Source organism: Chrysemys picta, chromosome 22 (genome assembly GCF_011386835.1).
Source record: "Chrysemys picta bellii isolate R12L10 chromosome 22, ASM1138683v2, whole genome shotgun sequence".
Lineage (NCBI taxonomy): Eukaryota > Metazoa > Chordata > Testudines > Emydidae > Chrysemys > Chrysemys picta.
In genome coordinates, this window is record NC_088812.1 from 13799082 (window position 1) to 13824955 (window position 25874).

Here is a 25874-nt window from a genome sequence, read left to right on the forward strand (position 1 = left end):
AAAGCTGCTGTCATTTCCCCGAGGCAGCGAGTGCCGGAGGGTCCCAGGCTAGTTGGCAAAGCCAGGGCTGCCCGCCCTGGGAGGGGAGAGGCTGCGGGGGGTCTCCCCATGTGGGCCTGGGCCAGGCGAGGAAACAAACCAGCGTCGCCCGTGGGGCCTGCGCGCTGCTGCTGCGAGTTGCCGGCTCCGGGATTACAAGGCGGCAGAACAAAGCCGGATAATTGAATTAGCTTCCCGGTGGCAGCGAGATTAAAGCCGTGACAGAGGCGCGGCGCGCGGGCGCATAACGGTTTGGGGAGGAGGGGAAAAAAACCCAGTCCCACCCTGAAAACGAGACCCCGGCAGGGCTGGCTGGCTTGGGGCCAGGGAGAATTTCTGGGGGGGTCTCAGCCCAGCCTCCAACAGTCAAGCAGCACCCTCCCGTTGGGCAGTACTCGGGTGAGGGCCTCCGAGCAGACAGCTGCTGTCAGCAGGGCCCCCCGGGCAGCCTCCAAATCGGGGTCCCATCACAGGGAGCACGCCGCGTGCGGGGGTGGGGCGGGGGTTGTTCCCTGCGGCAGGTGGTCGGGAAGGCGGCTGACGCCGTTTCTCCCTTGGCCCGAGGCAGGGGATTGGCCGAGCTGCTGCTCTTGACCCAGCCCCAGCGCGGTTTGGGACAGGAAGTGGCGAGGGGGGGGGCATCTCCCCAGGGATTGGGGGGGGGGCATCTCCCCAGGGATTAGTTGGACATCCCTCATCTTGGGAGGCAGGGATCCCTCTCTGTAGGCTCCACCCCTTGGAGCCATGAACCCGCCCCCAACGCTGCCCTCCCCACAGAACCGCCCCCCCCTCCCACCCCGACTCAGCCCCTGCCCAGCCCCGAACCTGGACTTGCCAAGTTCCAGATGGGGAAAAGCAACGGGCAGAGCCCAGGTGCCACCTAGTGGCCAGAAGGGAGATCGACCCCCCCCAGTTTCTGAAGCCCAAGCTCTGGGGGCAACCCCATGTCAGCTCAGGGCCAGCAGGCTGGAGCCTTAGAGGGGACACGTCCCTCAGCCCCCTGCATTGCCCCACGGCCTCCCGGGGAGGGGGGGAGGCCATCAACGAGCCCCAGGAGCTGGCTCTGAAGATACCCCCCTGCCCCCAATGCAGGGGGCTGGGCCCTTCCCCTCTGGGCCAGGCTGGCTGCTGGGCTCTGCTCCTTGTCCCCGCGCTGGCCCTGAGCTCGGCACCGGACCAGACGCCCTGCAGGGAAGCACCTGTTTGCTGGTCCCCCCGCTTCCTCCCCCCAGCCAAGCCCTGAATTTTCCAGTGACCAACAAACAAACTCAAGGGCAGGGGAGCGGAGGCCTGGGGCGGCCGCACCTGTCCCCTGGCCCCCATACATGGCGCCCTCCGGGCTGGGCTCCAGTTCTGGGCTCGGCTGCAGGCAGCCCGGCACTGGGGTTTCAGCCCCCCCGCCCCCTCGGCAGGGTTGCTGTGGACTCTGGCCAGGACGCCGGGCACCTGGATCAGCCCCTCCGGGATTCTTTCTGCTGTAAATAGACCCGGTGCCCGAGGGAAGGATCTCTGCTCTTTGCCCTTGCTGGGTACCCCCAGCTCCAAAGCCACCTGCCACAACCTGGGTCGCTGGGCAGGTTGTTTTCATTTCCCAAGTCACTCCACCTTTCAATGCGGCTGTCGCTGGGGCGGAGCGTGCGCCCACCTGGCCCACAGCAACAAGCGCAACCAGGGAAGGAATCCCATCGCCCCTGACTCCAGGCAGGACCCCACTGTGGCAGATGGTTTCAGTGAACTGACTTGCTCTAGCTAGGATTTGAACCCTTGGCTCTGGGGTGTCAGGGTGCCCCCCCAGCCCAAATAAAGGATCAAGCCCGAGCCCTGTCCCCATAGTGTGTGAGCCCCTTATACTCTCTGCTGCATTTATCCTCTTAGCCCCTGCCAGACATGGGACGAGGCACAAGAGACTAAGTGACTTGCCCAGGGTTGCATGGGATGGTTGTGGCGGAGCCAGAACTGCCAGCGAGCTCTGCCCCATTCTCCTGCCCCAACCTGCCTCTCTCAGCTACCCAGGAGTTACAATCCCAGCTTCAGTACCTGGATCTCCCGGCAGGTTAACAGCGCCCAGCTCACGTGCAAAAGCCCCACGTGCTCACGATTCCCTAGTGGAGACAAGGCCCAGCCGGGGCTCGGCTGTGAGCTGCACAGGGCGGCTGCTGTCACGGGAGCTGCCTGGCCTGCAGGTGGCCGACGCTGGGGCCGCGGGCCGGGAAAGCAGGCTCGAGAGACGGCGGGAAATCTCCCCGGGCCGTGGGAACGGCGCTAAAACGTGCACAAACCCCACGGCAGCCCCCTCGGCTGGATGCACCCGGGCGGGGCTATGGGCATGAGCCACCCCACTGGGGTCCCTGATCGCTGGCAGCAAGAGACGCTCGCTCGGGAACTTGGCGACAAGGGTTAAAACGAGAGGAGACGGTTTCGCCGCGGATCGAGGGCCCGGGGTCTCCCCGGGCTGGCTCACCCCACACACCGGCCCCAGCTGAGACCCAGCAAACTCAGGTCACCCTGAGCAGCCAGGGACGGGAAGAGGCTAGATCCGAGCCAGCCGCCTCCCCGGCCCGATGCCCAGTCCTCCCTCCCTGGGCCACAACGGGACACCCAGCGGCCAGGCTGCGGGAGTTTGATTGACGTCATCGCACTGTTCGAATGGGGGAGCCCAGCCGAGCGCCACGGAGAAATGCCAATTGCTGTGCTGGGAGTGCCCCCTGCTGGCTGCACAACAGAAGTGCCCACCAGGCCTTGCGGGTGCCAGCGGATGCCAGGGGGCAGGAGCCAACAAACTCTCCACCCCCCCCCCCCCACGTCATTCCAACCCCCCGTGCCCCCAGACGGTGACCCATGCAAACCTCTGAGCCACCAGGCCACTTCCCCTGCATCGCCCCCACCCCTCAAACCAAGCCCCTGGCCAGCAGCCCCGACACCCCCACGCCGCGGGTCACCAGGGAGAACAAACCGGGAGGGGAAACACGGGTATATTGACAAGACGTAGCAAGATCGCAAACACCCAGCAACAGCCGGGGTAACCCCCCCACACACACACACCCACCCCGGGGAAGGGAGAAACCTCAAGGTAGCCCAGCCCTAAGTACAAACACACACCCACCCTGCCTCTGCCCATCAGTGAGCCTGGCAGGACGGGAGGTGTCCAAAGGCAGCAACGGGGCGTCGCAGCAAAGGAACGCGTGCAGGAGGGCTCCTGTCTGCCCCCCTCGGCCCCGCCACCCCACTTCCATCCTCCAGAGAGAGCGAACAAGGGATCCGCTGCTTGCCCCAGCCTGCGACGCGTCCCGGGCCACGGCGGCACACGGGTCACGGCCAGCCCCTCGCTGTCCTGGGCCAAGGCGGCACACAGGTCACGGCCGAGTTGGCATCCCAGCACCAATGTCCCCGCTGAGGATCCGCTCCCTGCAGCGACGTGGAGAGGGGCTCCGTCTGCAACTGCCCCCGGTGGCCGTGTTCGGGCCTGAGGCGCGGCTCCAGGCCCGGCCCGCTCGCCCCTTGGCTAAAGACCACTGCCGGCGCCGGCCCGGGCTCAAATCTCCTCCAGGAAGTCGACGGGGAAGAGCCCCACCTTGCGGCCGGTGTAGACCTTGACGTAGCCGTTCACTTCCTCCCCCTTCTGCACCACGATCTGGGGGGAAGGAAGGAGGGTGCCCCGGAGTGGGGGCCGGTTAGACGCCGCTGGGAACCAGACACAGAGCCGGCTGCCCGTGCGGCAGTGGTGGGGCTGGGGGCTGAGATGCAGTGCCGAGCGGGAGAGACGGAGGGAGCATGGGGGCAGAGACGTAGGGCTGGGCACCCGTGCAGAGGGGGGAGGAATGGGGGCAGAGAGGCAGTGGGGACCACTGGGGAATCGAAGTGGGGAGGGATGGATCAGGGGTGCAGGGCCGGGCTCCCATGGCCTGAGCTGCTGGTGCCAGATGTGCATGGAGCGTCTCTCGGTGTGCAGCAGCAGGACTGGGGAGTGTGTGGGGGGGTGACTGGGGGCAGAGTGACTGGAGGGGGGTGATGCTCCCTGCGGGGAACTGGCTCTGTGCTCACCTGATCCTTCTTCAGCGTGATCTGCCCGATCTCCTTGTTGCCCACAAAGGACCTGGTGACCTTGTGCACCCGCTCGCCCGCCCGCACCCGGATGATGAAGTTTGGCGGGAAGTAGCCGATTTTCTCGCCAATCTTCCCCTGCAAGGAGTTACACGGGGGAGGGGGGAGGGGGGAGGTCACTGGGAGCAGCCCGGCCTGCAAGGACACCACCCCTCCCGCAACACGCCTGGGCTGAAACAGTGAAGCTGCGGGTCGGGACTGAGGGGTGTGGACATTGACAAAGCTGTTTGCATAGGGGAGCCCAGGGCTGGGCTAGCAGGGGCTGTGGGTCGGGAGTGAGGGGCACCGGCAGAGCTGGGGGGAGCCCAGGGCTGGGTAGCAGGGGCTGCAGGGCGGGAGTGAGGGGCACCGGCAGAGCTGTGGGGGGAGCCCAGGGCTGGGCTGGCAGGGGGCTGCGGTTCGGGAGTGAGGGGCACCGGCAGAGCTGGGGGTGGGGAGCCCAGGGTTGGGCTAGCAGGGGCTGCGGGTCGGGAGTGAGGGGCACCGGCAGAGCTGGGGGTGGGGACCCCAGGGTTGGGCTAGCAGGGGCTGTGGGTCGGGAGTGAGGGGCACCGGCAGAGCTGGGGGGCAGGAGCCCAGGGCTGGGCTAGCAGGGGCTGCAGGTCGGGAGTGAGGGGCACCGGCAGAGCTGGGGGTGGGGACCCCAGGGTTGGGCTAGCAGGGGGCTGTGGGTCGGGAGTGAGGGGCACCGGCAGAGCTGGGGGGAGCCCAGGGCTGGGTAGCAGGGGCTGCGGGTCAGGAGTGAGGGGCACCGGCAGAGCTGGGGGTGGGGACCCCAGGGTTGGGCTAGCAGGGGCTGTGGGTCGGGAGTGAGGGGCACCGGCAGAGCTGGGGGGCGGGAGCCCAGGGCTGGGCTAGCAGGGGCTGCGGGTCAGGACTGGGAGAAGCTGTAGGCAGCCTCTCACCCTCATGAGTGCTGAAGATGATCACCGGCTTTAAGCTCTAGCCCCCCAGGCGCTGCCCCCACCGTGTGCCCCGCTGCTGCCGAAACCCTGGACCCTGCCCCAGCCGACTGGGGGGACCCTCCTTACCCGCCACCATTCCTCGTTGGAGTCATCCACCACCGTGATCTTCTCCCCCGGGCTGCAAGGGAAAGGACTCAGACTAAGTGGTGCAGGGCAGGACCTGTCCTTCTGTTTGTCCAGCCCCTGGCACCGCAGGACCCTGGGATCTCGGACACCTGCAACCCAGCCACGGCGAGAACGCCACAGCCCTGGTGCAGTCCGCTGGGCCGGGCAGCCTCTCCCCGGCCCCGGCTGCATTCGCTCCGCCGTGGCCTCCTGGGGCCTGCGCTGGGCCCCTGGAGATAGAGAATCAGTCCCCCACTCGGCCCGACACCCTGTGTGACCTCGAGCAAACCCCCCGCCTATGCACCTGGGGCAGTCACCCTTCCCTGGTGTGTCTGGAGTGAGAGCTCGGGGCAGGGTCTGTCTGTGCAGCACCCGGCACCAGGGGGCTCTGATCTCACCGGGAGGCAGGGTCTCTCTGCAGCACGCGGTGGTCCTGATCTCAGCTGCAGTTCTCCTGGCTGTAAGCAGTGCGGCCATGGCCGCTTTGGAAAGCTCCAGCTCCCGGAGTCCTGTGATTAGGGGAGCTCTCATCTGGTAAAGGGAGACCGTTTCTAGCCGTGGCCCGGGCAGGCATGAGGACGAGACTTGAGCGTGTACAAACGGCTCAGGAGCTGACGGCCCAGAACGCCCCCACCCCTGGCATTTCTTTGTCTGTCTGAAGCCAGTGGTGTTTGGAAGCCAGGCCCCCAAGTTCTGTGCCCGGGGAGCAGCTGAACTGCATAACGCGGACGCCAGCTGGCAGAGCCGGAGACAGACCCCCCAACCGATGCTCACAGAAACCCCAACATGCCTCCAAGGACAATTTCATCCCTCGGGGCTAGTGCCCGGAGCGCTCGTCACGCACAGCCCCCCGGCCCCCCGAACTCACTGGAAATCCAGATCGTCCTTCTCCAGGGCTTTGAAGCGATAAAGCGCCACGAAGTAATGAGTCTGCAGGAAGCCGGGCTGGGGCTTCTTGTTCTGGGGGGGCAGGGAGATGGGATCAGAGCCGCACCATGAGGGGCAGGGACCATGGGCACCATCTGGCTGCCAGGCCCTGCTCCTGCTGTGCCCCATGGCCTCCTCCCAGCCCACAGCTCGGCTACAGCCCAGCACCGCCCATGGGGGGGGGACTTGTCAGTAGGGGCGCTGTGACCGGGGCGGTGAGGGGCGCTGGGAGAGCCGGTACAGGAGGAGGATAACCTTGTCAGGGGGCTGTGATCCCAGGGGGAGAGGGTGCAGAGGGGTACAGAAAGGAGGTACCTGGTGAAAGGGCTGTGACCCCAGGAGTAGGGGTGCAGGGGCAGTGGGGTGCAGGGGGTACCTTGTTGGGGAGCTGAGACCAAAGGGGGAGAGGCTGCAGAGGCAGTGAGGTGCAAAGGGGGGTACCTTGTCAGGGAGCTGTGATCCCAGGAGTAGAGGTGCAGGGGCAGTGGAGTGCAGTGGAGAGTGGGGTACAGGAGGGGGAACCTTGTCAGGGGGCTGTGACCCCAGGGGGAGGGGGTGCAGGGCAGTGGGGGGCAGGGAGGTACAGAAAGAGGGTACCTGGTCAGGGGGCTGTGACCCCAGGGGGAGGGGGTGCAGGGCAGTGGGGGGCAGGGAGGTACAGAAAGAGGGTACCTGGTCAGGGGGCTGTAACCCCAGGAGTAGGGGTGCAGAGGCAGTGAGGTGCAAGGGGGGTACCTTGTTGGGGAGCTGAGACCAAAGGGGAAGGGGGTGCAGGGCAGTGGAATGCAGGGGGTACAGGAGGGGGTACCTTGTCAGGGGGCTGTAACCCCAGGGGGAGAGGGTGCAGGGCTGTGGGGTGCAGAGGGGTACAGGAGGGGGTACCTTGTCGGGGTGCTGTAACCCTAGGGGGAGGGTGTGCAGGGCAGTGAGGTGCAGGGGAATACGTGGGGGGTACCTTGTTGGGGGCTGTAACCCCAGGCTGAGAGGGTGCAGGGCTGTGGGGTGCAGGGGAATACGGGGGGGTACCTTGTCGTCGGGAGTGCTTTTCTCTGCCTTCTTGTCCCCTTCTGGGTTGCCTGGGAGCACAGGAAGGAAGAGGAGAAAGGGGGGTACAGTTTGATGTGCCAAGTTAACAGATGCCCCCCTCCCAAGCACCCAGGACCCGGGCAACACCCCCAAGCTCCAGTCCGCTGCAGAGACCCCAGGGCAGGTGAGGGGGTGGCAGGAAAACACCTGGACCGGATGCCCTGCCTGGCACCATGGGGCACAGAGCTGGGCCGGCCCCCGCCAGCCCCCCAGGCTCGCACCTGCCTCGAGTTTGCCCACTTCATGCTTCCCAGGCTCCGGCTCCTCGTCCATCATGGCGGCCAAGGGCTGGCAAAGAGAAGGGGAGGCAGATTAGAGGGGAGCGGGAGCCGGGCCCCGCAGGAATGTGGGTAACAAAACAGGGGGCTGGGGTCGGGCCCCAGGGGATTGTGGGTAGCAGGGAATGGGGCGCTGGGGCTGGACAGGGCCCCAGGGGATTGTGGGTAACAGGGGGCTTGGGATGGGCTGGGCCCCAGGGGATTGTGGGGAACAGGGGGCTGGGCAGGGCCCCAGGGGATTGTGGGTAGCAGGGAATGGGGCGCTGGGGCTGGGCAGGGCCCCAGGGGATTGTGGGGAACAGGGGGCTGGGCAGGATCCCAGGGGATTGTGGGTAGCAGGGAATGGGGCGCTGGGGCTGGACAGGGCCCCAGGGGATTGTGGGTAGCAGGGCACAGGGCGCTGGGATTGAGTGGGAGCCCGGGAACCCCGCGCCGCGTGTGGCTGCAGCGACGCCTGTGGCTGCCATAACATTTGGGGCGCAGATCCTCACCTCCCTGCCGCAGGCGGGTCCCCGAGACCCTGTCGCCAGGCGCAGCAGAGAGATTCTGGTCCCTTGTCAGAGTGCCCCATGTCAGGGCAGCCTGGCATCGCCCCCGGCACCAGCAGCCCCCCACAGGCCTCGGCTTTGGGGCACTGCCTCCCCGCACCAGCGCCCACCCCGGGGACCCCATTCCCCCGCCTGCATGGCCCCCCAGCTCACATTCTTCTTATCCTCCTGCCCTTTCTTCCGCTCCTTGTTGGCCATGACGACGCCCGTCCGGAGGGTCTCGAACACGGGGTCGCTGCGATTGGCTGCCGCTGAGTCAGAGACACCACAAGGGGGTGGTGAGTTCCCGGGGGGGCGGGGTTGGCTGTTCCACTCATGGGGCAGGGGAGGGTCTGGTACTTACAGAGCAGCTCCTTGACGCAGGCGTATTGCTGGTTGCTGTAGAGGGGGGAGCTGTATGCCCGGCGGAACCCGGGGGGCTGAGAGCGAGAGAGAGAGAACGGGGGGGTTACAGCTGCAGGACAGATGCCTGCACAGCCAGGATGCCTGGGTTCTAGCCCAGCTCTGGGGGGAGGGCTAGTGGTTAGAGCAGGGGGCCGGGAGCCAGGACTCCTGGGTTCTATCCCTGGCTGTTGAAGGGGAGGGGTCGGGGGGGGGAAGAGGAGTGGATACTGGGAGCCAGGACTCCTGGGTTCTACCCCAGCTCTGCCCTCTAAACCTGTGGGACCTCAGTGAATCACGTCCCCTCCCTGTGCCTCAGTTTCCCCACTGGTGCCAGTGGGTAGGGGAGGGGGCCGTGCCGGACTCACGATCTTGCCGAAGCAGCGCTGCATCTCCACGTAGGACTGACAGTGGTGGTGGATACTGGTTTTGCAGTTCTTGCATCTCAGGCCGAATTTGTTGTTGACTGTGGGGGTGGGGGGGAGGCAAAGACGAGTCGATTAACCGTCCCAGCCATGGAACCAGCTCGGCTAGAGACCCCGGCCCCCCAGGGAGTGGGGGCTGGGGGTTGGCCGGGGACCCCCCAGCAGGGATCAGGGCTGGCACAGGGGGCAGTAGGTTTGCCCCCACCCCCATGACTGGCTTCACAGATCCCCTGGGAATGGATGTCTCCTTGGGGAGGGGGCGTCCGTCGGGCCCCTTCGGCCCCCATGTGCCCCACTGAGCTGGGCCGCAGGGGCCCTGTTACCGTCCCTGGGGGTGGGGGGAGGAGCTGAGTCCCAGTGTGCTGCCTGCGTAGGTCACTGCCCCCCCCCCAGCATGGTGTGTCCCCTTGGCCCATTGCCCCCTGCCTCTCTGGCCTATATACCCCTCCCTCCCCTCTCCCCAGCCATGCCCCCCTCCTGCGCCTAGTGCCCCCTCCCCCCTCAGTGCCCCTGCCGCAGCCATGCCCCCCTTTCCCCCAGGACCTCCCACCCCTATCCCCCCCAGGCCCCTGCCCCCTCGGCCCAACCCCTCCCCCCAGTGCAAACCAGACCCCCTGCCCCCTCCCTCCCGGGCCCCCCCACTCACGGACAATCATGCGGGCGCAGACATCACAGAACTTGGGCTTTTTGAAGTACTGATCCTTGAACTTGTGGGGCTTGTCGTTGACGGGCTTCTGGGGCTCGGGGGGCGGCTCGGGCTCCTCTTCCTCCTCCTCCTCCTCCTCGTAGAAGTAGTAGAGGGGCCCCCCCGTGGGGCTGACCAGCTCCCCGTTGGGCTGCGGCTCCGCTGGTGGCTCCTCCTTGGGTCTCCGCAGAAACAGCTGCTTCAGCGCCCGGAGCTGGGGGGCGGGGAGACACCGGGCACCTCAGAGACACCGACGCCCCTCCCTGGGGGAAACTGAGGCACGGGAGGGAAACGGTGGCTTGCCCCAGGGTCCCCCAGGAAGTCAGTGGCAGAGCCAGGATAGAACCCAGGAGTCCTGGCCTCCAGTCCCTCGCTGGGTGCAGAAGTGTGGGCAGGGCCCCGTGGCGTTGGTGTAACAGGCTGAGCGTGCCGGCCAGAGAGACCTGGGCATGGAGAGGTGGGGGGCACGCTGGCATCATGGCACGTCCCCACCAACACCCCCAACTCATGACATCCCCGGGACTGCAGGGACGCGGGGACCCCTGTCCCCCCAACCAGCAGCCTCGTGGGCAGGGGGGCTGGAGGCAGGATGTGCCCTGGGAAGGAGCCCCCCTAAGAGGGGCAGGGAGCACTGGTGAGGGGAACCTCTCTTCAGCCCCCCCAAGCCCAATCCTCTGGCAGCACTTACCCTGCTCGCTGGCTTCCCCCCTGGCGCGGGCGAGGCTGGTGGTGCCAGAGCCTCCTTCTCCGTCATGCTGCAAGGGGGAGCAGAGACGTCACGGGGCTCCCCTGGCAACACCCGCTAACCCGCAGCCAATTGCTGGCGCCACGGGATGAGCCAGCTCGATGCCCGTCTCTGCCCCACAGCAAGCTCCCGCTGGGGCCCAGCACGGGGGAGCCATGGGCAGAGGAGGCCCACGGTGCCAGCTGAAGGGCCTGCCCGGGGATTTACACAGCCCCAGCTGGTGTCACGGCAAGGAGAGGAGACCGTCCCAGGCCGCCCGACCGCAGGACCTACCGCTTGCCCCCTTTCTGCTGTGCCCAGCGGTGCCACACCCGCAGCTCCCCACACGTCCGGCCCAGACGCTATTTTAAGTTCCCGGCATCATACGGGCCCTGGCTCCCCCCGCTTGCAGGGGTGTGTCTGCATGGTGTCTGTCGCATGGTGTGTGTCTGTCATGGGTGCGTGTGTGTGTCGTGTGTCGCGTGTGTTACAGCAGGGACGTGTGTCTGTCGTGTGTGTGTGTCTGTCTTTCTCTCGCAGGGGGTGTGCGCGCCTCTGTCGCGGGGGTGTGTGCGTCTGTCGTGGAGGTGTTTGTGGGTGTGTGTCGTGTGTCTGTGTGTATGTGTCACAGGCGTGTCTGTTGCGTGTATGTGTCTGTCGTGGGGTGTGTGTGTGTCTGTCATAGGGCGTGTGTGTCACGTGTGTGTGTGTGTTGCGCGTGTGTCGCAGTGGTGTGTGTGTGTGTGTTGCGCGTGTGTGTCGCAGTGGGGTGTGTGTGTGTCTGTTGCGCGTGTGTGTCGCAGTGGGGTGTGTGTGTGTGTGTCTGTTGCGCGTGTGTCGCAGTGGGGTGTGTGTGTGTGTGTCTGTTGCGCATGTGTGTCGCAGTGGGGTGTGTGTGTGTGTCTGTTGCGCGTGTGTGTCGCAGTGGGGTGTGTGTGTGTGTCTGTTGCGCGTGTGTGTCGCAGTGGGGTGTGTGTGTGTGTCTGTTGCGCGTGTGTCGCAGTGGGGTGTGTGTGTGTGTGTCGCAGGGGTGTGTTACAGCAGGGATGTGGGTCTGTCCCAGGGGTGGGTGTTACAGCCGGGGCAGGTCACCGCAGCAAGTAACGCGCGATAGCAGGGGCAGGGATGCTTTGGGGCGCTTTGCTGGCTGGCCCCCCTGCCCCAGTCTGGAAGGGAAGGGGGTGTCTGAGACGGGTGCACAGCGAGCTGGGGGGGGGGAAAGAGACTCACCTCTGAGTTTCGGGGTCCCTCGCAGCTGGGTAAATGCTCCCCAGGAGCAGCTCAGCGCCCCGGCCTCAGTCTGGCCGGCGCCGACCCCCAGGCCTGGCTGCAAAGGGGCGCTCGCGGCCGGCCGCCGGGGACGGAGTGACAGGGCGAGAGGGGAGCGAACAGCTGAGCACCATGCGGGAAGCTGACGCCGAGAAATTGGAGCCTGCACACGAGCGGGCCTGGCCGGCGGGAGCCGCTGGCTGGTTGCCTGGCGGGTCTGGGGCACCAATGGACGCGGGCACAGGTGGGCCGGGCACTTGGGCTGCAGGTGTTCGGTTCCCGCGTCCCCGCGGGATGCACCAAGCCACGGCCACCGGGGAACAGGGAGACCCAGCGGAGGAGCAAGATATTGGTGGGTGAGCCCCCCATGCAGGGCCTGAGGCTCTGTCACCGGGCTGGGACGGGGCAAGGTCACTTCTGTGTCCTTCTAGTTGGGGGGCCCGGCCCGGCCCAAAGTCAGAGCAACCTCAGGGCTGCCCCAGCTTGTGTTCTGTTCCCCTGGGCTGCAGACAGTACCCATAATGCAGTGCACGCGGGGCATGCCCCGAGCTGCTCTGATGCCAGCTGGGGAGGCCCTGGCAGGGGCAGTTCTCAGGGGGCCGTTTGTACCCCCCTTTCAAGGCCCCGTTTCCTGCCCCCCACCAGCTTCTCCCCCTTGAGCTGCCATCACAGGCCCCGTCCCCGGAGGGCTCCCACCCTGTCCCTTCCTGCAGAAACAAACCACGTGGGGGGCTGTGCCCCCTGCATGAGGCGAACACTCCATGTCCTCTGCAGAAGGCTCCAGGCCCCATGGCCAGGCCTTCGCCCGACTCCTCCGCCCACCGGGGGGACCAGGCGCAATTGGCTGAAGGCCCCAGGCAGGGAGGCTCCCGGGGAGGTTGTGGCATCCCCAGTGTTGGAGTTTTTTGGGGGCAGGTTGGACAAACCCCTGGCCGGGCTGCTCCAGGGTTACTGGGCCCTGCCTCCGCACTGGGGGCTGGGCTCGGTGACCTCCCCGGGGCCCCTTCCAGCCCCCCATTGCTGGGATCTGGGCACAGACGCTGGCTCGGGTCACCCCTTAACCCTCCGTGCGCATGGCCCCTCCTGCTCATGGTGCCCCCGATGGCACAGCCCAGGCTGGTATGAGAATCCCCCACTTGTCGGCTCTTACCTCTCGGCTGCTGCGTTCTGCCCGTGGCTGCGGGGGCTGGCCCGACCCCCGGGAGGCTGACGCCTGACGCCGGACCCGGGCCTCGCTCCTCTCCCATGGCGAGCGTCGCCGGGCCGGGCCGGTAGCAGCAGCCCATGGGCCACGAGGCTTGCCCAGGTTCCTGCACCGCTGGGATGCAGGGCCCGGGATCAGGCCCCCCCCCCGAGGGGCACGGCTCAGTGCCACCAGGCCGATGCTGCTGGCAGGGGCTCTTCTCCGTTGGTGCCAGTTCCTGGAGGCTCCAGTTTGGGCAGGGATGTGACCCGGCCTGCCCCGGCTACGGGGCTCAGTGGGGAGCCCTCCCTCCCTTTGATGCTCTCTGGGGCCACCAGATTGCCCCCTGCTGCCTGGGAACGGGCTGGAGGGGGGCAGCGAAGAGCTGGGGGGGCTGGCCCCTGCCTCAGGAACCCTCATTGCCCGTCCCAATTGTGTGTGGGGGGAGCTCGGCCCTACCCTACTAGGCATCTAGGCCTGCTCCCTAGCCCTGCTGCTGAGCGGGGGGGTGGGGAGGGGCACATCCCACTGTGAGCACCCCTCCCCCGCTGGTGCCACCCCAGGAGGGGTCAAGACAGGAAGTTCCTGGGGGGGTACCGTGGGGGGAGAAGAGGGGGCGGTCCCAGAGACACGGGGGCCGCGTCTCGCGTTAACCCCTCGCGCTGGGCACAGAAACCGGAAGCAGCTTTAAAGTGACGGACGATTTTTTTTATATTTAAAAACAAAACCAACCCCCCCGTCCCCCCCCCCGGATTAAATAGACTGTACAGTGACCAGACCCAGCCAACACCTGCATGTGCAACTGAACGCGGCGCCCGCCGCGGCATGACGCGGGACGAAACGAGACACGTGTCCGGGGGGGGCAGTGGGGGGCGCGTTACCGGGGGGGAGGGGGGGAAATGTTCTTCCACTCCAAAAAAAAAAATAATAATGATCAATTTCTCGTCTCTTCATTGTGTCCATATAAATAGAGGCCGAGCGCGGGCGGGGGGGCGCCGGGGGGGCCCTACTGGGAGCTGGCCCGCTCCAGCACCCGCAGGTCGTAGCTCTTCCTGGCCCCGCGCAGCCGGAAGCGGCTGAGCGAGTTGTTGAGGCGCAGCGAGGCGTTCTGGGCGGCCAGCGGGCTGGGGAACACGGCCACCACGGTGTATAAGGCAGCGAGGTCCGGGTGCCGGCCGTTCTCCGCCGGCCCGTGGTTGTCGCCTGCGCCGCCCCCGGCCCCGCGCCGCCCCTGAGTCTCCTTCAGCCACTGGATTTTGGCCCCGGCCATGGCGAGCTGGGTGAAGAGCTTGTCGGCCTCCGTGCGCGTGATGCCCTCGGGCAGGTCCGTCACCTCCAGCACCCGGCCCAGCACTGCGAGGAGACAAGGCCAGGTCAGCGGCCGGGAACCAGCCACAGGGGGCTGGGAGCCAGGACTCCTGGGTTCTCTCCCCGGCTTTGGGAGGGGAGTGGGGTCTACAGGTTAGAGCAGAGGGAGGGGGCAGCCAGGACTCCTGGGTTCTATCCCTGGCTCTGGGAGGGAGTAGGGTCTAGAGGTTAGTGCGGGGGGGCTGGGAGCCAGGACTCCTGGGTTCTATCCCCAGCTCCGGGAGGGAGTAGGGTCTAAAGATCAGCGCGGGGGCTGGGAGCCAGGACTCCTGGGTTCTCTCCCCGGCTTTGGGAGGGGAGTGGGGTCTACAGGTTAGAACAGAGGGAGGGGGCAGCCAGGACTCCTGGGTTCTATTCCCAGCTCCGGGAGGGAGTAGGGTCTAAAGATTAGCGCGGGGGCTGGGAGCCAGGATGCCTGGGTTCTCTGGGAGGGGAGCAGTCCCTGCTTGAATCCCAGAGGTGGGAGCTGGGAAGTCCCTGCAGTTCATGCCCCAGGGCACCCCCTTTCTCCCTGCGGCGGGTGGGGCAATGCACGGTCCCATGCAGCCCTGCAGAGCCTGTTTGCCTCCCCTCGCTCAGCCCACGGCGCCCCCCGGCACAGGAAGCTGTCACTTCGGGGTGAATGTTCCACCCTGGAGCCAGACTCAGGGACGCGGGTGGGGAGGGCTGAGGGGGGCTGAGTGCTCAGGGCTCCTTGGGGGGCGCCTGGCTTTAGCACGGGGGCCTTTCCGGGCAGCAGGGCCAGTCCCAGACACTGGCCCCTCCAAACTCTGGGCAAACCCAGCTCCTGGGGGAGGACAGGGGCAGCCGATGCCCAGGGGCCGTGGTTAATTTCTGACCTGAAACCACGTCCACCTGTGCCAGCCCCAAGCGGGGGGCAGAGCTGGGTGGTGCCCGGGCCGCGCCTGCAGGCCGAGCTGCCCGTGCGCTTCAGCTGTCAGGGCACAGAGTGTGTCGCGGCCGCGGCTCGGGCTCCGGGAGCCAGGCGGGGGTGAGCGGCAGGTCCCGGCAGACCGAATTCTGTGCTAATATTAAACCAGCGTGTAACAGATCCCCCGGCCCCTCCCTGCTCTATTTCCACTGCCCGAGGGGGGCTCACTTTAACACGCCTGCTAGGCACTGCTGCAGCTGTTTAACCGGGGAGGGGAGGGGGGATTTGAGGCCTCCCCTGAGCCCCATGGAAGGACATTGCCTTGCAGCCTGTCCCCAATTAGCAAGTGCTGATTGTGCTCCCCTGGGGGGCGGCTGAGCGCCCTCTGCCCGGGCGTTTGGAGAGAACCAGCAAACCACTGAGCAGCTTCAGCTGGGGGATCTCAAAGCACTTCACAAACGCCCACTAACCCTCCCAGCCCGAGGGCAGCGGGCGGCGTCACCCCGCTGTTACCGAGGTGGGGAAACAGGCAGAGATCTCCCAGCGAGTCAGTCACAGGAACAGCCCACAAGTCTGGACACCAAGCTCTGCTCTAACCACTAGACTCCCCTGCTCTCCCCGAGCTGGGAACAGAACCCAGGAGTCCTGGCTCCCAGCCCCCCCTCACAGCGCAGCGTGTGCGTCTCCTGCAGCCGCTGGGCCTGTGGGGGGCAGAGAGGGGCAGTGGGGGAGGCCCGGTGCCCTCTCTTCTGCCAGCGCGCACACTCCAAGGGGGCTTGCGGGCAGCACTTCCGAGAACCAGGGGTCTCTCCTCTCTAGTCCCCCGCGGGTCCCGTCCAGGATCCGTCCCTGCTGCCCAGTGACAAGGGCTCAAACTGCGCCCTCGGCAGGTGACTGGCGAGGGAGGCACCCAGGAGGCTGGGCTGGGCAGGGTGTTTGCCAGGCGCGGGTGGGCGTGAGTAGCCCCCGAGGTCACTTGCCTACGTCGCTTGTGCCGAGGTCGGTGGACGCTGACTTGAGGGCCTGTCTCTTGCCCCGGTTTCCGTGTTTCATCCCTGTCTGGCCCTGGAAGAGTGAAAACAGAGTCACTCGGAGAAGCTGCCAGTCCAGCAGAGCGGCTGGGAGCCCCTTCGCCAGCGTGCCCACCCGCCCAGAGCGCAAGGGTTAGCCCAGCCCCCGGTGCAGCCAAGTTCAGGGCGCCCAGGTGCCTGGGACAGGCAAGGGCCGTTTCCAGCCTGCACTCCGTCTCCATCTGGGTGCTGACGTCCGGCTTGGGCGAGGCTGGGGGCAGAGTGACGTTTACATGGGAACTGCTGTCAGCATCCTCAGAGATGGGCTGCGGGCACTGGGCTAGGGCCCCGATCCTGCAGCGTGTGGCGCATCCTGGTGGAGCCCGAGCGTCCCTCGGCACTGGCCAGGGCCTCGGTCTGCAAAGGACCACGCTCCAGGGGGTGCTGGCTCTTTGGGACTCACTTGCCTGGCCTGAGGGAGGGGAAACGGGGGCTCACCCCCCACATTTTGCTTCTTTCTGAGGGACAAAGGTGGCTGGGACCCCAGTGGCTGGAGTCTGAAGGGGGGGGGGGTTGTTGGGCTTTTTCACAGGTAGGTGGGAAATTCTGCAGTTTCAAAGTTTGTTCCTTTTCCAAATCCAAATGCCAGATGCTTCCGAGATTGAACAGAACAGGACAATTACTGAGTGATCCAGCCCCTGGCGCCCAGTCCCAGCTTCTGGCCGTCAGGGGCTTGGGGGGACAGAGCCTGGGCTTCCATCCCTGACCATCTTGGCTAACAGCTGCTGATGGACCTGTCCGCCACGATATACTCTTGGCCTTCACAACGTCCTCTGGCAATGAGTTCCACAAGTTAACTGTTTGTGGTGTTCAGGACTTTTTCCATGTTTTGAGTTTGACAAAACCAGCGTTTTTTGTGGAAAAACCACAGGCAATGACAAACATCTCCTGTTTTCCACCTGGGGACTCAGGTCTGGCTTCCCCGTCCAATTCTGGCTACAGCATCGGCGACGCCAGGCCAGTGAGCCTTGGCACCGAGGGTGGGCTAGTGCCGCAGACAGACCCGTAGGGATTGTATTAAAGCGCTGAGGGAGCAGCTTCCTCTTTGGGAGCCCCCGCATCTCTGCGTCCCCCAAAGAGCCCTCGAATCCGAACAGGGAAGACCGTTCACAAGCCCCTCCACTCCTCCCGATCTCCAGCCCCGGCAATGGCAACGCTGCCATACGAAGTCGGGGGGCAGGAGGAACACTGGCGGTGGTGGGGGGCCCCAGTCTGCCTCTGGGCTGGCGGCCGCAGTCCCCCTACCTGGTGCGCGCTGTAGTTGGACTGGCTGGGCAGCAGAGGAGGAGGGCAGATGGAGAGATTGTACTGCAGTGGCTGGCCCAGTAGAGAGTAGCGCCCGTCGCCTGGAAAGCAGAAGCAGAGGTTTGGGGGTGCTGGGGCGGGGGGCTGCAGCGCTGTGGAACCCCACAGGAGACAGTCCTGCCAGGGATGTGCACGTCTGCTCTGCCGCAGTCGTGCCCGTGAGCTGGGGGCGAGGCCTCCTCTCCGGGCACCGGTCTCACCGGCCCAGGCTGGAGAGGTGGGGAGGACGTGGCAGTGGAGGCAACCCACGCTATGGAAATAACCCATCTGGTGGGTCCTGTAACAGCTGGCCAGCAAGCCCCGCCCCCTGCAACAGCTGGCCCTGCCCTGTGGGGAGCCAGGCCCCGCCCCATGGGGAGCCAGGCTCCGCCCCATGGGGAGCCAGGCCCCGCCCCCTGCAACTGCTGGTCCTGCCCCATGGGGAGCCAGGCTCCGCCCTCTGAAACAGCTGGCCCCGCCCTGTGGGGAGCCAGCCTCCGCCCCCTGGAGCGCCAGGCTCTACCCAGCCACGGCTCTGCAGGTTCGAAGGCTGCCTCGGCAGGTCAGAGTTCACTCTCTGGCCACTGGCGCCTCCCCAGGGGACCGGGCCAAGGGCCCACTGTTCGGATGCAAACTCCCACAATGCACCCTGTCAATCCCACCCCATGCCTTGGGCCCGGGCCCCGTCGAGCTCTGAGCTTGGCCAGTTTCACTGCAGAGGCTTTCTGGTTCAAACGCTCCCCGCAGCCCGTCTCACCTTGTGCTGGGCCCACGGGCCGGGGGAACTGCGTGAGGACCGGAAGCGGACTGAGCCCTGTGCAGACGCTGTTGAGGTTGGTCACGGGAGACGGCGTCGGGGACTGAGTGGGGGACGTGATGGGGCTGGTTAGCTGGGTGCTGGCCTGGAGACGGGGGAAAAGGGTTAGACGCACGGATCGGGCCCCGAGCCCCCTATCCCCACCCCAAGGGGACGTGCTGAGCTGGCTCTCTGCAAGGGGCTGAATCCAACCCCCAGCCCCCCCGGCAGTGGGCTAGTGCCTGGGCCCCCCCCTGCCCTGTACCTGGGCACTGGTGTCTGGGTTGTACAGCTCCCCCGGCTTCTGCCCCCGCTGGTCGAGGCCATAGTATTTACAGTGGCTCCACTGCACCACGGGAGGGTTCTGCGGGGGCTGGGGGCCGCTGGGCACGTTCAGCTGCATCACGACCACGCCGGGCCCCGACGGAGACACCCCTGCCAAGAGGAGACGGCGGCTGGGACGGGAGCTCCCAGGCTCACAACCTGGGACTGGTACCCCCTGCCCCCAGCCAGGCGAGGGGCGCTCCCCTGGCTACAGAAACCTCCACCTGGTGCAGGGGCTTTCCGGGGTCACCGTGCCGGGCACCGCACCCCATCCCCATGCCTGGCACTGCACCCCATCCCCCTGGTGCCTGGCACTGCACCCCAATCCTTCCCTGTGCCTGGCACTGCACCTCCGTGCCTGGAACTGCACCCCAATCCTTCCCTGTGCCTGGCACTGCATCTCCATGCCTAGCACTGCACTCTAATCCTTCCCTGTGCCTGGCACTGCATATCCATGCCTGGCACTGCACCCCAATCCGTCCCTGTGCCTGGCACTGCACCTCCATGCCTGGCACTGCACCCCAATCCTTCCCTGTGCCTGGCACTGCTTCTCCATGCCTGGCACTGCACCCCAATCCTTCCCTGTGCCTGGCACTGCACCTCCATCCCAATCCTTCCCTGTGCCTGGCACTGCATCTCCATGTCTGGCACTGCACCCCAATCCTTCCCTGTGCCTGGCACTGCACCTCATCCCCCTGGTGGCTGGCACTGCACCCCTGTGACTGGCTTTGCACTCCAATCCTCTCCCCATGCTTAGCAATGCATCCCCATGCTCCCCTGCGTCTGGCACAGCACCCCTATTCCTCCACTCTCTATGCCTGGCACTGCACCCCCAGCACTCCTGCTGTGCCCACCCGCAGTGAAAACCAGGAGCTCCCGGGGCCCCAGCCTGCACTTGGGTGACCCTGCAGGGCGGGTGGCTCCAGGGAGTGTTCCTTGCCTAACCCAGACCATGCCAGGCTCCCCTGAGAGCAATGCAGTGCCCTGGCCTGGCCACCAACGGCTCAGCTCCCCTGGGCTGGCTGGGGCAGCTCCGTCCCCCCGACCTCCTCTCTTCCCCCAGCCCCAGCCTTGCTCCTCAGGCGAGGCAGTGCAGCCTAGTGGGGCTAGCGGCACCTGGAACCTGCCTCCAGCCCAGCCGGGCTCTTGGCTCCCAGGGTCGGCAGCTGCAGCTGCCCTGCCCTGGGAGCAGCTCACGGGCTCTCTGAGGCCTGGCCCGGCCGGCTAATGACACCGGGGGTTGCGCCGCGCTGGGACGGGACCAGGGCAGAGCCGGGTGGGGCCGTGTTTGCTCCCTCGGTGCTGGCAGGAGGATGAGGGAAATTGACCAGCGCTAAATCCTGCTCCAGCCGCCGGAGGGAGGAGGGGGCAGCTCGAGAAAGGCGGCCATAGCTGGGGTGGCCTTGACCTGGCTGCTGACCCCCTCCTCCCCCCAGCCAGCTGGAGAGGGGAAGGGTGACATCACGGGCCACGCAGCTGCTGCAGGGGCACTCCTGCTCTCGCTGATCCATCCTGGCCGCCAGCTCGCAATGCCAGGAAGCCCGAGCGTGGCTAACGCCAGTCGGCGATAAAGAGGTGTTGGTGTGAAAACCCCGGCACCCTCCCCCAGGGAGCCTAGAGACGCATTCCCTCGTACCTCCCGCGTGCCCGTCTGGCACCTCCCCCAGCACCTGCCCCTCCTGCATGGCCTGCTGCCCCCCAGATGTGCACCAGGGGCCCAGTTCAACATCCCCAGCAGAAACCCAATGGAGCCTGTGGGATTGCTGCCCCTCACCCCCACCCCCACCGCTCTGCCCTCTCCCCATCCACAAGGCTTTGCACACCCCACAACCACACAGCACACTTCATCCCATTTCACTGACAGGCTCCTTGTGAGTCACACAGCATGTGTGGTAGCCAAGGTGAGAACCAAGTCCCCCCTCTAACCACTGGCCCCCACACCCCTCCCAGAGTTGGGGATAGAACCCAGGAGTCCTGGCTCCCAGCCCGCCCTGCTCTACCCCGCTAGCCCCCACTCCCCCCTAGAACTGGGGATAGAACCCAGGAGTCCTGGCTCCCAGCCCCCCCTGCTCTAACTCGCTAGCCCCCTCTCTCCTCCAGAGCTGGGGATAGGACCCAGGAGTCCTGGCTCCCAGCCCCCCCTGCTCTAACCCGCTAGCCCCCTCTCTCCTCCAGAGCTGGGGATAGGACCCAGGAGTCCTGGCTCCCAGCCCCCCCTGCTCTAACCCGCTAGCCCCCACTCCCCCCCCAGAGCTGGGGATAGAACCCAGGAGTCCTGGCTCCCAGCCCCCTGGCTGTCACCACAATTTTAAAAGCTTGATTCCAGACAACTCAAGGCTGTCGAGGCCCAGAGCCTGCTGCAATACCTGGTGCTCCCAGCAGATGGCACGCGAGGCCCAGCCAACACAAGGCCAGGAAGAGCCCGGTTGGCCCTGGCTGAAAGGCCTGGCTAGCCCATGGACGGGGCCACTGGCCTCGGACAGCGCAGCAAGGCCCCCGGGCACCACTCCCAGCCACCGTGGGGGAGGCCCAGAGCTGGGCTGTGCGAGCAGAGCAGGACCCCCCGCCCCCCAGGGCCTCGTTCTCCAGGCAAATGCTCCGTCCATCCCAGAGCGTCCGAACACTGAGCCACCTCGTCTCTCCCTCGATTTCCGTACACAGCCCTGGTGTGGAGCAGCCAGCGGAGACGCTGGGTGGCCAGGCTGCCCCACACCAGGCTCTGCCTGGCCCCAGCCCGGCCTTGGCGTGTCTGCTGATGACCGCGGGGGGCGTGGAACTGGGCTGAGACCCACCCGACTCAGTCCACAGAAGCCACCAACCGCTTCCGTTGGCCTGGGTCGAGGGGGGGGGGGGGAACTCAGCGGTGCCTTACCAACCCCCCCAGAGAGCCAGCCCCTCCTGGGCTACGATGCCAGGGTACTTCCCAGTGCCCAGCAGGGGGCAGGGTGAGCCAGGGAACGGGCGGTCGCTCCTTACCCGAATACTGCTGCTGCATCTGTGGTGGGCTGCAGGGCGAGGGAGACTGGGGCATCTGATACTGCTCGGAGCCGGGAGGCTGCAGGTACCCGACCGAGGGGCTGCCGGGAGGAGAGAGCTGCGGTGAGGCATCAGAGCTGCATTTCCCCAGACCCCGCCTTTGAGTGGCAGCTTCTCCCCAACACGGGCTGGGCCACCTCCCCGCACTGCAGACGCACGGGGACTCGGGGCAGCCCTCCCTGGGCTGGCTCCTGTCTCACAGGACCGTTGCAGAGAGGCCAAACGCAGCCCCCTAAGTGCGCCCTGGTCACCCCCCACTGCCCCCCGCTTTGCTGCTACTCTCCCCTTTGACCAAGGCCAGCTCGGCCAGCAACCACCCCCCGCGTGCAGAGCGCGCTGAGCTGCCCCCGCAGCTCTCCGAGCAGAGGCGGGCCGGAGACGCCGCTGCCCTTACCTGGTGCCGTTCTGCTGGGCCGTGGGGATGACACTGTAATAGACCGGCATCCCGCTGGACTGCAGCCCTCCCTGAACCGACTGGCTGGCGGACACCAGCACCGGCTGCTGGAACGGCTGCTGGACCACCCCCTGCGACTCGCTAGCCACCGGGACCTGCGCCGAGAAGGGGAGGGGAGCCATGGGGAGCGGCACTGGAGGAGGTGGCGCTCCCACCCGGGGCGTGACCAGAAGCAAAGGAGGAACGCGAGAGAGTCCACACCAGGCTGGGGGCAGCCTCGCTAGGGAAGGGGTGGAAGGCCCATTGCTGGGGACGTGCGGACAGAGAGCCCAGGGCATTCTGGTCTGGGACTGGCTCTGCCCACACCCCCAAGCCCCCAGCGTCAGGGCCTTTCGCACACGCGTCAAGGGGGCGGGCGCCGCGGCCTCTCCCCCTGCCCAGCACGGGGAGGGAGTGCCGGGTTCACGCCACCGCCGGGGAATGAAAACACCCGTGGGTATTAGAAGCAAGGCAGGGGGAGCAGGCTTCTGGGAGACCCCGTCTGTGCAGCCCGCATTATGTGCCCGGCCTCCAGTTCACACCCCCTGCTCCGGATTATTTCAGGAGCTAGACGAATTTAGCTGCTCCCGCTGTGACTATTAATACCCGGTTACCCTGGAAACTGGCGCGGGGGCAGCGCTCAGACGTCAGGGCTCACACACCGGCCTGGCCGGGCTGGCTCTTGGGGCGGCATGTGGGAGTGCCGGGAGCGACACGCAGGGGGGTTCCCTCGCCTGTGAGCCCAGGCTGATGCTGGCGTCCAGCAGCCTTATCTCAGCTGGGCTGGCGTCGGCCCCGGAGTTGTGTCCCGCGTCCTCTGAGCGACACCCTGCTACCCACCTGGTACGAGGGCAGTGCCGTGTACTGGACCATCAGGCCTTGCATCTGGTTTCCCATGTTGCCTCTTTGATTGCTGAGGAGACTGGAGGTCTGCGACTGCTGGACTCCCAGCATGCTTTGCATCTGGCTCCCCATGTTGCTCCTCTGATTGGTGAGGAGGCCGGGGGTCTGGGACGGCTGGACTCCCAGCATGCCCTGGAACGTCTGCTGCTGGTTGGACATCATTGGCTGCAAACCTGCTGTGGGACAGGGGCGGGATGTAAGCACGGGTCCCTTCGGTCGCGTTCACGCCCCGCACCCAGCTGCAGCCAGGAAAGGCTCTGCAGCGAGGATGCCGCGTGGCACAAACCGGCGAGCAGGACGGACCCCTACGACAGGCACTACAGTATTTCTACCCCGCCGCTGGAGAGAGTTCCAACCTCACCCACCCCCAGTATCCCTAGCTGTTCTCTAGCCCTCTCCATCAGCGGCTCTCAGCGCACGTTACAAAGGGAGTCAGTATTATTCTCCCCATTCTACAGATGGGGAAACTGAGGCACAGGGAGGGGCTGCGACTTGCCCACAAACACCCGGCTGGTCTGTGACGGAGCTGGGAATAGAACCCAGGGCTCCGGACTCCCAGTCCAGTGCTCTGCCCACTAGGTCACACCGCCTGTTCCAGTTGGTTTATGCCCGAGCAGGAGAGGTTTTAAAAGCTCTTGCCCTCCATGATATCTTGTGGCAGAGAGTCCCGCAGGCTGGATGGAAAACTCAGCCAGTTCTAAGTGTTCTTCTCATGCATTAACAAACAGGGTTGAAAGTTCTTTCCTGCACTCAGGTAATAAACACCAAAACTAAAGGTGAAACGCCGGCGGGGGTGGGAGCGGGGAGACGGGACACGAGGCTTCTGGGCTGAGACAGGGGTAGAAACGCCTCCTGGTTTCACAGCCTTAAAGGCAGACAGGACCATTCGCTCGCCCGTCTGACCTCCTGCATAGCACACCCCCTGGACTCCTGACAAAGCCAAAGAGTTTAGTCAGACGAACACATTTCAGCCCCCCAGGAACTAAGCTGTGAGCCCAAGGCTAAGAACAGGGTACCCAGGTACCACCAATGCCCGAGGCCATGGACATCACAGGGAATTGGACAGGTGAGACTTGCCAAGAAATTCCAGCCGAGCACCTGCACCCCACACTGCCGGAACCGCCCCCCGCTCCCCTTGCCAATCCGAGCTGGGGGGAAATTCCTGCCCAACCCCCAATCTGCCTGGTGGTGGGACCCCGAGTGTGTGAACAAACCCCAGTGGCCAGGCAGCGAGAAGGAGGCTTTGCTGTGCCGCCGTCTCTAGCCCAGAGAAACAGTTTGGAGCAAGTTAAGAGTAACCGCGGCGAGTGGGCAGATAGACAAGGCCTGGGGAGCACCAGCCCTATGAATCTGTCATCGGGTGGAAACAGCTCAGACCCCCCACCCCCGCCCAGCCCCGGCCTGCTCCCTGCCCGAGCCCCTTACCAGGCTGTTGTGAAGGCTGCGGGAGCTGCTGATTGCGCTGGGGGCTGTAGGCCACCGGGTGACTGAGAGGTCTGTATTGCTGGCTGGAGTTTGGATACTGCCCGGGCGGGTAGTAGGAAACCTGAATCTAACAGAACAGAGAAAGTCTGTGGATAAATGGAGCCGCTCCGAGTAACGGGTGAGCAAACGGAGCCCCCGGCCAGCCCCCACAGGACCACGCTGGGGCTGCTGCTAGAGAGGAACGAGCCCCCACCCTGTGAGCTCACGGGGCCGAGACCCAGAGTCAGGGCTGCAGCCTGTGATGGGCATGGGGGGAAGAGGGGAGGGGCTTTGGATTCACACCAGCACAGCACGGGATACATTAGTTGGTCTCTTGCTGCGAGCCCGGGTTTAGGAGGTCCCAACTCCCACCCACGCCGGGCTCCAATGGCAGCACTTTGGAACCCTACCGACGTGGGGACAAGCTGCAGGACCGGGGCCTTACGCGCTTTCTTTATAGATCTCTAGAGCGTACGGCTAGACGAGCCCGTTAGAGCAGCAGCGTATAGATCACAGGCCAGCACGTCACCCAGTGACCCTGTGCAACGTGTTCGACTAAAGCATCTTCCAGCCATCCAGAGGGGGAGACCCGACCGCTCCCCTTGGACGTCGCTTCCAAGAGTGCTAAACAGTGGGGCCTTTCTGCCAACCGGAACGAGGCTGGTTCCACTTTCCAGCCGCCGGTTCGCGTTCCACCTTCCTCTGCTAGGTTCAAGAGCCCAGGAGTACCTGGGATTTTCTCTGACCTGGACGCAGGGATCCCGCCACCGCCCCCCCTCAGATTGCAGCCATCTCTGGGGGTGATACACGGCACAGCACCACGCTGGGCAAGAACGTAGGACAGGAAGTGAAGGAGAATCCCCTTCCCAATGGACGCTGACCAGTGTCTTTTCTTATGCTCCACCCCAAGGTCTCTCGTCTTTCATGAGCTAGTCCCACCTCCTGATAACAGAAGCTCTGGGACTTTCCCGAAAGAATTCCTGGTTGAACTACAGCTGTTCTGGTGGAAAACCACCCATGGCTCTTGATTTAAAACCCACCACAGCCCTCGGCAAGTTGTTCCGATGGTTCATTCCCATCACTGGGCAAAATGACTATTTCCAGTCTGAATGTGCCAGGATTCAACTTCCAGCTGTTGGGTCACGTTAGAACTAGATACAAGAGCCCGTCACCAAAATTTTTGTAGCCCATGCAAGCACCTGTAGACCTCTCTTTAGGGCTTGGCCTTTTCTCGAAAGCTTGACTGGTTATGGTGAAGTTAGAATTCGCCGGCAGACACTTTTATTTGGGAGTAAAAGTGGGGGTTTCCGGTTTAGCTTAACCCCCTTCCCAAGGGACATGAACTAAACCCAGAAAAGGCCCCTCACATTCCGGAGTACGGCCGGGTCTATGCTATCCCGGCAAAGCACCCCAAGTGTGGACACAGCGGATAGCTTATTCCAGCCCCGGGAGTGAAATTAGCTCTCCTGGCAAAAGCGCGGTTTTGCTAGCATAACTGGGTCTGCGCTGGGGCTTTGCTGGCAAAGAGCTCACCCCAGCCCTGAACAACGGCTGTGCCAGCAGAGGTCTGTAGTGCAGACCTGGCCCGAGAACGTCCCCCTGGGAGACA

The 25874-nt window shown here is 65.4% G+C and overlaps 2 protein-coding genes across 4 annotated transcripts in view; both read right to left on the reverse strand.

Annotated features, from left to right (window-relative positions):
- Nucleotides 1-2995: 2995 nt before the first annotated feature.
- Nucleotides 2996-12135, reverse strand: STAC3 (SH3 and cysteine rich domain 3). 3 transcript variants are annotated; one of them, XM_024112016.2, is made up of 12 exons: nucleotides 11495-12135; nucleotides 10229-10295; nucleotides 9502-9754; nucleotides 8799-8896; nucleotides 8393-8468; nucleotides 8203-8300; nucleotides 7445-7511; nucleotides 7164-7213; nucleotides 6079-6170; nucleotides 5172-5223; nucleotides 4081-4218; nucleotides 2996-3670 (listed from the first exon to the last, which is right to left on the reverse strand). In XM_024112016.2, exons 2-12 carry the CDS (start codon nucleotides 10292-10294, stop codon nucleotides 3572-3574), a joined length of 1089 nt encoding a protein of 362 aa, XP_023967784.2. In that variant the 5' UTR covers nucleotide 10295; nucleotides 11495-12135; the 3' UTR covers nucleotides 2996-3571. The 3 variants fall into 3 exon arrangements, with proteins under 3 accessions (XP_023967784.2, XP_005282790.2, XP_065432648.1); XM_005282733.4 differs by lacking the exon at nucleotides 11495-12135 and adding an exon at nucleotides 10559-10755; XM_065576576.1 differs by lacking the exon at nucleotides 11495-12135 and having other exon boundaries at nucleotides 10229-10552.
- A 613-nt stretch (nucleotides 12136-12748) lies between these two features.
- The window catches only part of R3HDM2 (R3H domain containing 2), a 30911-nt gene continuing 17785 nt past the window's right edge, over nucleotides 12749-25874 (reverse strand). Inside the window, exons 8-16 of the mRNA XM_065576487.1 lie at nucleotides 24227-24353; nucleotides 22739-22974; nucleotides 21860-22014; nucleotides 21406-21506; nucleotides 18371-18540; nucleotides 18067-18211; nucleotides 17271-17371; nucleotides 15936-16020; nucleotides 12749-14069 (exon numbers count right to left, since the gene is read on the reverse strand). Of these exons, the coding sequence (XP_065432559.1) occupies nucleotides 13723-14069; nucleotides 15936-16020; nucleotides 17271-17371; nucleotides 18067-18211; nucleotides 18371-18540; nucleotides 21406-21506; nucleotides 21860-22014; nucleotides 22739-22974; nucleotides 24227-24353 (1467 nt within the window). The 3' untranslated portion in view covers nucleotides 12749-13722. The remainder of the gene's footprint in view (nucleotides 14070-15935; nucleotides 16021-17270; nucleotides 17372-18066; nucleotides 18212-18370; nucleotides 18541-21405; nucleotides 21507-21859; nucleotides 22015-22738; nucleotides 22975-24226; nucleotides 24354-25874) is intronic.

Coding starts and splice junctions, on each gene's coding strand:
- STAC3 (XM_024112016.2), bottom strand. CDS start 10,294: ATGACGGAGAAGGAGGCTCTGGCACCACCAGCCTCGCCCGCGCCAGGG. Junction 8,897..9,501: donor CTGCGCCCGCATGATTGTCC/GTGAGTGGGGGG, acceptor CCACCCCCACAG/TCAACAACAAATTCGGCCTG. Junction 5,224..6,078: donor AAGGACGATCTGGATTTCCA/GTGAGTTCGGGG, acceptor TTTCCCTTGCAG/CCCGGGGGAGAAGATCACGG.